The sequence below is a fragment of the Panicum virgatum genome, chromosome 4N, assembly GCF_016808335.1.
Source record: "Panicum virgatum strain AP13 chromosome 4N, P.virgatum_v5, whole genome shotgun sequence".
NCBI classification, from domain to species: Eukaryota; Viridiplantae; Streptophyta; class Magnoliopsida; order Poales; family Poaceae; genus Panicum; species Panicum virgatum.
In genome coordinates this window covers 11,501,561-11,510,562 of record NC_053148.1, presented here as the reverse complement: position 1 = coordinate 11,510,562, position 9,002 = coordinate 11,501,561, and the positions used below count along the sequence as shown (strand labels likewise).

Below are 9,002 nucleotides of genomic sequence, written 5' to 3'. Positions count from 1 at the left end.
AAAGATCGGGCTTAAAAAGATCGGGCTTTAATCATATACAATTTTTGAGCTAAAAATTATATAAAAATTAAGTTGGATTGTGAAGAAGTCATTAGAGCCATGACCCATTACCATCCCTATTCAGGGACCCGCTCTCTGCAAACTCTTTCTGTAGCATTGAAAATGATATGTACAATATTGGGAATTAACATTGTATCATTATAAAAGCAAGTATAAAAATTGATGATGTCATGCATATGTTTCCACTCATTCCAAGTGAAAAATTGTCTCCACAACATCGCTTGAAGATGCAATCCCTTGGTGTGCGGACCAAGAATTTGTACACGAGTTCAGTTAAAACCATTGTAACATCACGAATGGACAATTTCAACAGGTCATCTCATTTTTAGCAACAATATCAAGACATAAATTCCCAAATCCTGTTTTTTTTTGCAAAAAATTCCCAAATCCTGTTGACAATATCCCACAGTGAAACAAAAAGATGAGATGGTCAAACCAAAAATTTGCAACATCCCAAATCCTGCCCCAGCCCTACGCTGCATCCGCCCCTATGCCCAAACCACAATCAACTCTCAACCTCCCACGGCAGGACGATGTGAAAATGAAGCTAACATTAGGGCAATGAACATGGTCTTTGTTTGAATACAAGTAGTATATTGAACATACTAGCTAGCGAGCCTTAGGGTAAGTACATTGCTACACGTCAGCAGTCTCGAAGGTCGTCTCATGCAATGCTATATAGGATTTTTGGTGATGTGGAGGAGAGAGAGCGAGGTGAGAGAAAGAGGTGGTTGCCTCGTGAAACAATCATCTCATAGGCTAAAATTTAGTAGTACGAGACTACTTCTCACCATTGTACGAGCTGTTGTTACCATGCAACTCAAAATATTCTTTATTTCATCCACAAATTAAGAGGTGTGGTATAACTTTGAGATAACTAAAAAGACAAACTATTGGTAGATCGTCTCAAGATTATGTCTCACTGTAGATCGTCTTTAAGACGACACCAATGTGCTTGCCCTAATGTGGATATGCTCAGAGATCGTTGGGAATGGTGCATCCTCATAATCCTAACTTTATTCCATAATCCATATACAACTTCCATCAAAAAGACACATCCTTCTTTCTTGTGATTGCTCCCTGCCACTTCTTATCCATGCTGGTCTAAGAGGCTCGTCAGGTTGTTGGCAATCAGCCAAAGATTCACAATATAAATATTTCGACCAAAAAACTTCACCAAGACAATCCATTTGTAGAAAATATTCCTTTAGTTCTTGCTATTAAGAAAATGTTTAGCTCCTGTAATCATAAAAGCTTTCCATAAGACAAGCATGAGTAATGAGTTGCAAATTTCATCATGTCGCAAAATTTCACCCAATCAATCCATTTGTATATATCTTGCAAATTGCACCATCGCAAGCTTGTCGGAGCTAATGAAAAAAAAGGGTGGAGATCGAGAGAATTTAAAGGAACAGTGCAGGGGAGATCCAAGAGATATAAATTTGAATTATGCGTCGTTTAGCAAAGAAAACAAGCAACCCCAGACATATACACACCAGATAACTAGACAAACCCCTACTGGAAGTGCAAACAATCGACCAAGTCTATCGACGTTCAGTGCAAGATTTATTGACTGTACAAAACACGACGCAGTATTCTGCTAGCCTGCTACTGAATGTGTGTGATGTGAATCATCAATACGGAAGAACAGTGCTAGTATTTGATCTTGATTGATCTTAACTCTTAAGCATGGGGAAGATCGTCTCCGTCGTCATTGGCGACCGTGGACGGGTGGGTGCCGGAACCAGGATGATGCGTCATCTCCATGGCGCCGAGGCCCTTCTCCTTCTGCATCTCCTGGTAGCGCTCCTCCGCCCCGGGCATGGCCCCCATGATGGCCCTGAGGCGCAGGTTCATGTCGTCGAGGCGCTCGTAGACGGCGTCGTTGGCGAACATGCCCTCGCACACCTTGCAGATGGTGTCCCAGCTCTCCACCAGCGGCAGGAAGATGATCACCGCCGACCCGACCGTGCCCCACGCGATCGCGACCGCCGCCCACAGCGTGAAGTAGCCGGCGCTGTACCTCCCCGCCGGCAGCGACAGCACGGGCCACAGGACCACGATCACGGCCGTGAACGCCACGCCCCACCTGACGATCCACCGCTTCGCGTGCACCAGCCGCTCCTCCTTGAGCTCCTCCGCCAGCTCGCCGTCGGCGGCGACGCTCTCCACCGTGGTGATCTGCCGGCTGCTCTCCCAGTCGTAGTGCTGCGGCCACGCCAGGCTACACGCCGCGTGCACCGCCCCGCCCAGCAAGATGGACACCAGGTTGCCCGCCAGCATCGGCGCGTTCCGCCCGGTGCTGTCCAGGTCCACGCGCCCGTACTGGACCTTGGCGACCGTCAGCCAGACGGTGACGCCGAGGGCGCAGCCGGTGACGGTGCCGAGGATGGCGCCGACGGCGTTGGCCTTGCTCCAGAGCAGCAGCAGCGCGATGGGGATGACGGCGGAGCCTATGATGACGCCCATGGCCAGGTACATCCATCCCAGGGAGACGCCGGCGAGGTTGAGGATGACGGCGAGGACGCCCATGAGGCAGCCGAACGCGAGGACGACGGCCCTGGACACGCGGAGGATCTGCTTGCCGGTGGCGTCCGGGTTGATGTAGGTCCTGTAGATGTCGTAGGTGCAGAGGGAGGAGACGGCCACCAGCTCCGCCGAGCCCGCCGAGGTGACCGCCATGAAGAGCATGGTGAGGAGGAGGACGGAGCCGAACTTGCCCATGAGCGCGGTGGCGGTGGCCGGCGGGACGAGGCCCCTGGCCGCCTCGGCTGCCGTGATCGGGAGGTCCAGGGCGAGCGCGCCGAGCCCCAGCGAGGTTGCCAGCGAGAAGGGCACCGCGAACCACACCAGCCCGCCGAGCAGGTACCCCTTGTGCGTCGACGATGGCCGGGCGGCGATCGCGCTCATCCAGTAACCCTGCACACCCCATTGCATAAATGAAGTTGGAATTTTGGATGCATATTATCCTGAATCCAAATCACCGATCGAATTGAAGAAATGTGCGGGCCGGGCTTACGTTGTCGACGAAGACCGTGCCGAAGTTGCCGACTATGTTGATGATGCCGAAGACGAGACCTCCGGAGCTGAGCATGGTGAGGTAGGATCCCTTGAAGTTGCCGTGGACGGGGCCGCATGCCTGGTCGGGGTGCGAGAGCGGCGCGGCGCAGTCCCGCGCGGCGCTGGCGACGGCCGTGAGGTGGTCGTGCACCACCCGCGGGCTGCCCAGGCGGCTGCTGGAGGTGTAGACGAGGAAGACGAAGATGACGAGGACGACGTGCACGACGACGGAGTGGATGTAGCTGGCGAGGAAGGTGGCCTTGAGCCCGCCGGCGAGCGTGTACACGACGACGCCGAGCGGGATGAGGAAGCTGGCGGCGTAGACGTTGATGCCCGTGAGCGCGTTGGCGACGGCGGAGCCGCCCAGCAGCAGCATGGCCGTGACGATGATGTTGGTGGCGAGGCAGAACACCAGGAACACGGCGTGCGCCGCGCCGCCCCACCGGGCGCGCACGATCTCGCACACCGTGTGCGCGTTGGGCGCCTTGCGCTTGATCTCGATGGCCATGACGCCGAACAGGAGCACCTGGATGGTGGCGCCGCTGGCGTACCAGAACGGGCCGCTCACGCCGTACTGCCACGCCACGTTCGAGCTCTGAAGGATCGTCGCCGCCCATGTCCACTGCTCGATCCGGCAATGCACGATCCATCAATCCATTCCTGGCTTTCGTTAGCTACTAGTCCCAAGCTGAAGACGGACAGATCAAGCTAGGGAAATTGATCAGCAAGTGTCAGTAGAATCAGTGTGTGTACCTGGGAGACGATGACGCTGGCGATGAGGCCGGTCTTGACGCTACGGCCTGCCGTGTTGAACCACTCCGAGGTGTGCTGCGATCCCACATACCGCTTCTCTAGCCACACCTGCAGTGCAGGGGCACTCACAGTTATAATCCTACACTGGGACCTAGCTAGCATGACTCTTTGGTATAGAAATCTCCTTTGGATTCAAATAATTTGGAATCTTCCTATTTTCTTTCTTTTGTTCTAAAGAGGCCCGGGGATGGAGTTCATGGGCATATTAATTAGAAAAAAGGGAATACAGAGGAATTCCTTTACGAGGTTGTACCTTGTCTAAGAAAACAAATTCATATGGAACAAACCCTTCCATGAGAGTTCCAGGCACTTTCAAAGGTCGCAAAGTCAAAGGGCTTTTAAAGTTTCACAAGTGACACTTTGTAGCCTATTTGGAACACAGGAATAAGGACTGGGGGCTCAAGAACATAGGGGAAAAAAATATGAGATAAGATGTTTGGAAGTAAGATTTTTTTTCCTCTAAAACATGCATGCTGTGTAAAGTTAGAGGTTGAATTATGGAGCATGGGAAATATTAGTCTTCTTTGAACATAGGAATGGGGAAATATGAATTAGGTAAACAAAGTACATGGTCTAAGGAATGCAAGCTAAACTCAGATAATTGTAAAACATAGGTCATATGCATGCTGTGATCCACAAACATAAAAGAAGTCACTCTTTTCTGATTTCAATTAATGCAGTTTCACACTGATATATGTCATTCTTCTGGAAAACTGATGTTACCGTTTTACCATAATCAAATATGTCTTATAAATCAAGTATAAAAAGTGTTATATAGTATAGCATATATGAAGAAATGAGGAAATTCAGTATGGACATCAATTCATGCATCAAGCATCCAGTAAATGCAAGTTGAATTAAAATTAGCATAGTATATTTCTGTAACAAAAGCATACTATCTGGCTCCAGCCATAAAAGAGTGTCGTTTTGGTTGTATATATGGGGTGAACACATTTAAACCTTAAGATCGATATACTTCTCAAATCTCAATAGTTCTATGGTATAACTGGATTGACTGTAAAAATTTGTTCAAAAATATTACATTATTTGTTATGAATATTCCAATACTTGTAAAGTAATTTACCAGTGATCATGTTTTTTTTTAAGAAATTGCGGAAGCACCGCTTTGTCATTTAAGCTAGGAGGAGAAGAGTAGCGTTAAGGGAGTTTACACTGGCGATATTACAAAAATAAAGGGGTTCTCGAACTCTAGGGAAACTAAATAGTGATCATGTCAATGTATGAATATTACCTTTCTGTAATTTTAGGGAGTATATACTCTGTGTGCCTAATATGATTATTAGTACTTTGATCAACTAATTAAATAGAGATGATAGGCAGAGATACTCATAATAAACTGAAAAACAACTTAATAAAATGGCTATGCAATGTTGCCAATGTAGGAAAAGCACATTGATATACAAAAAAAAAACTTCACATATAACTAACTTGTAAACTAATTACAGCCATAAGCTTGTTGTATTAGGCCTTCCGATGTATAATGTTCCACCACTAAAATGACTTTAATTTGAGCCCTATGTCCTGATTGTAAAATAGCTCTATGGGTCAAATTTTGGTTTAATTTATTTTTGGTGTAGCAGAAAGGAAGGCCTATTGTTTTAGTTTGGCGTAGCAATTTATGTGCAACAGTTCTAACTCATGAGTACGAAGTTACATTATGCTATAAGCAATGCATAATTGCAGTGTAGCGGGACAATAAACGATGACGGAGTTGATAAATATATATGGTGGAAATATATAAAAATGAGCTAACTTAGCTGCACAAATTTAGTAAATATATATAAAAATTATATGGTGGAAATGATCTAATTGCTATTAGTTTTTTCTTCTTCTTGGTGCAAAACAACGATTACTCCTACTCATTACATAGTGACAATATAAAGGATATATGATCATTATTCATGTGGTCCTATCATTTTATTTAGTATGAGTTTAATTATATCTATGCTCCCAGTTGATAGTCCTGGACTTTGACGCATAAATCAATTCATAATTACACCAATAAAAGGAACTACATGCGTCAATTCTATTTTTCTGTAACTCTCGAAAGGGACGGCACAAGGACAACTGTGATTTCAGTACGCCAGCTTAAGCTTTTGTTTTCATAAAAAAGTCAAACTTTAGCTAAATTTCTTATATATATGGATGGTGGCATGGTGCCTATGCATATATCATGTTGACTGTTGCTTTAAGAAAACCCAACTGTGACTTAAGAAAATAACAAAAAAACATTCAAAGTCAAATCAGGCCGCACATGCAACTCAGAATGTTGTTCAATTCCGCACGCAAGATCCAGCCCATATTTAGTAAAACGGAATCTGAGCACACAGAATCATTCTATTTCTCGCAAGTCAACTATTCATTTTTCTAAAGGGTGTTTGGATCCAAGTGCTAATGTTCAAAAATGCTAAGTACTAGTCTATCCAAAGAAGTATTAATGGGGTGAACTAAATTTTAGCTAGGATTCAAAAAAAAAAGTAAGGATATGAGTGCTAATAGATGCTAAAGTTCAGTATTCAACTTTAGCACATCCAAACTTGGGCTAAGATCAAATGGGAAAAAATCCATGTATTAGTAGTCGATTAGAGTTTGGTTTTATGGCTGCAAGAATCCTTCATTGAATCTCCCCCAGTTTCTCATACACAGATTGGTGAGTTAATTTCATAGTTTTATATATCGTGCAAATTTACGCTCTTACTAAATTGTAAAAAGAATCTACCATCAATCATGCATGGTAGCCAGCAATAATGCATGGTCGATTGACCATTTGCGTGTGCAATGCATACGCGTGCTAGTGGGAATCTGCAATCAATATGTTCAGACTTCAGAGTCTCAAATAAGACTAGAGCAAGCAGAACCAAAGCGCTGGAGTGTGGAGTCACGCATGAGATGGAGACGTTGGTGTCTCGGTGAGCAGGATAAGGTAAAAAAGTAGTACCAGGAAGGAGGTGAAGACCGCGAAGAAGGCGCCGAAGCCGAGGACGACGGCGTACCCGACGGCCTGCGCCAGCACCGGCTTCCCGCCGAAGAAGCTGCCGTCGCGGCTGCACACCCCGCCCGCCACCGAGTAGTACTCGCCGCCGAAACCCAGCCCCGGCGGAGGGCACGCGCCGGCGCCGCCAGCCATCGCCGTCGATCTGTAGGGAGCCGGAGAGAATTAACGAGCCGCGATTTGCGTGAGAGGCCTACTGACAGAACAATAGAGCGTACCTCGATCGGGTCCCCCGGCGAGAAGAGGAGAAGACGGCGGCGGCGGGAAGCGGGAGGCGGGAGGCTCGGAGTGAAGCACCGCGGCGGAAGAATCGTCGTATATAAGAGACAACGGCCGCGCGCGCGATCGCTGTCGCGAGCACTCGCCAACAACTCCCAACTGGCACTCTGGGAGATTCTTTGACTCGGCTGATACTGTATCCTGAGTTTTTTTAATAGTATACGTAGCAAATAATTTCAAATTTGATCAAAAAATATTAATATTAATATTTTCAAATAAATCTAGTATAAATAAATATTACATAGACCTATGATGTACATATTTGATCAAATTCGAAATTGTTTGGTTTTTAGAAAAGGTACATGGACGGATGGAGTATATATTAAGATGTAAATAAACAGTGCAGATACTTTATCCTAATGAGCTGATATTATTTCTGCGGAGAGGAAACGGCGAGCCAGATCCTGATTCCCGCTGTCGAGGGGAACGGTGGGATCGATGTATATAGGGCGCGTTTAGTTAAAAAAAAAATTCACCTCGAAATTTGTGTCTCTCTCTTTGGATGATAAGTGTATGAAGTACTAAATATAGTTAAAACAATAAAACTAATTGCACAGTTTGGATGTACACGGCGAGATGAATCTTTTGAGCTTAATTAGTGCATGATTAGCCATAAGTGCTATAGTAACTCACTTGTGCTAAAGATGCGATCAAAAGCCTCACAAGATTCGTCTCGCGATTTTCAGGTGAGTTCTGAAATTAGTTTTTTAATTAGTATCCGAAAAATCATTCCGACATCTGATCAAACTATTGATTTGACAACAATTTTTTTGTTTTTGGAACTAAACACGCCCATAGGCGCGCACGATTCCTAAAGCGCCAACTGCGTTCTCACCTGACCGCTTCTCGTTCGTTTCGCAGCTTTCGCCGATCCAGTCTGTCCCCCTCCCACCGCGTCTCGCCGGAGTTAGGACAGCGCCGGGGGCGGCAACTGCAGGAGGGTCCGGGCGTCCGGCGAGCGTGGCGCCACGCCATCCACCGTTGGTCCGTTGCTTGGCCACAATCCACGCTGCCAAGGCAACGATCACCAGTGTTCACTTTACCAGCGGTAAATCATTAGTTACCGGTGATTTTTACCATTACCGTTATTTGGCGGCAACACTTACCGGTAGTGGTAACTGGTGTTTTCCGATTCAAAATTTAAAAATACAAAAATAAAAAAACAGTTACTGCTACATTAACAAACGGTAAAATCTGCGGACGACGACCCAGCGCCGGCGGCGCGACGCGGAAGGTGGTGACGACTGGTGACTGGGTGAGGTGCCAGTGCCACAACCACAAATTCATTGTCGCGGACGTGTTGGGCCATGCGCGTCGTCGTCGGCCTGCCCGAACGATCTTCCCGCGCATCTGCTTGCACAGGCCGGGAGGTTCGGCCCATGGTGTGGGCCTGAGGAGCGATACGTGTTTCTTGTTAAAGGGCTACGGCCTGCAAACGGGGGTGGGTATACCTAATTTGCAGGCGAAAAGAAAAGGACCTTCGTACTCGATTCTTGCGGCCCAAAAGCATCCCTTTCTTTCCGGGCAAACTAGAAACTCCACGCAGCCTTGCTGCGCCAGACCTGATTTGTACCATTTATTTGTATTATTTAAAACTTTATTTGATAAATGGAATAAGAATGTAATTAGGTTGCTATGTATGTGAGATGATTTGGTCAATTTGTTCTCTATGTATTTTTTTGTTTTGGTCGCAGGTTATTGCTGCATTAACTGTTATTAGGTTGAACAACTTGTGTAGTGGAACAACAGTATAGCATTAGCATGTAAAGATGTGTTT

General features: G+C 46.3%; 1 protein-coding gene across 1 annotated transcript; it reads right to left on the bottom strand.

Annotated features, from left to right (window-relative positions):
- Window positions 1-1,481: 1,481 nt before the first annotated feature.
- Window positions 1,482-7,309, bottom strand: LOC120670797 (urea-proton symporter DUR3-like). The gene is made up of 5 exons (XM_039950958.1): window positions 7,165-7,309; window positions 6,893-7,091; window positions 3,874-3,981; window positions 3,080-3,742; window positions 1,482-2,979 (listed from the first exon to the last, which is right to left on the bottom strand). The coding sequence occupies exons 2-5, from the start codon at window positions 7,079-7,081 to the stop codon at window positions 1,744-1,746; spliced, it is 2,196 nt and encodes a 731-aa protein (XP_039806892.1). The 5' UTR covers window positions 7,082-7,091; window positions 7,165-7,309; the 3' UTR covers window positions 1,482-1,743.
- Window positions 7,310-9,002: the final 1,693 nt, after the last annotated feature.

What these genes read in the sequence shown, in the direction of transcription:
- LOC120670797 (XM_039950958.1), bottom strand. Translation starts at nt 7,081, where the DNA reads ATGGCTGGCGGCGCCGGCGCGTGCCCTCCGCCGGGGCTGGGTTTCGGC. An exon ending in CCAGCGTCATCGTCTCCCAG is followed by an intron (nt 3,743 to 3,873) that starts GTACACACACTG and finishes CGGATCGAGCAG; the next exon opens with TGGACATGGGCGGCGACGAT. An exon ending in GCACGGTCTTCGTCGACAAC is followed by an intron (nt 2,980 to 3,079) that starts GTAAGCCCGGCC and finishes TGGGGTGTGCAG; the next exon opens with GGTTACTGGATGAGCGCGAT.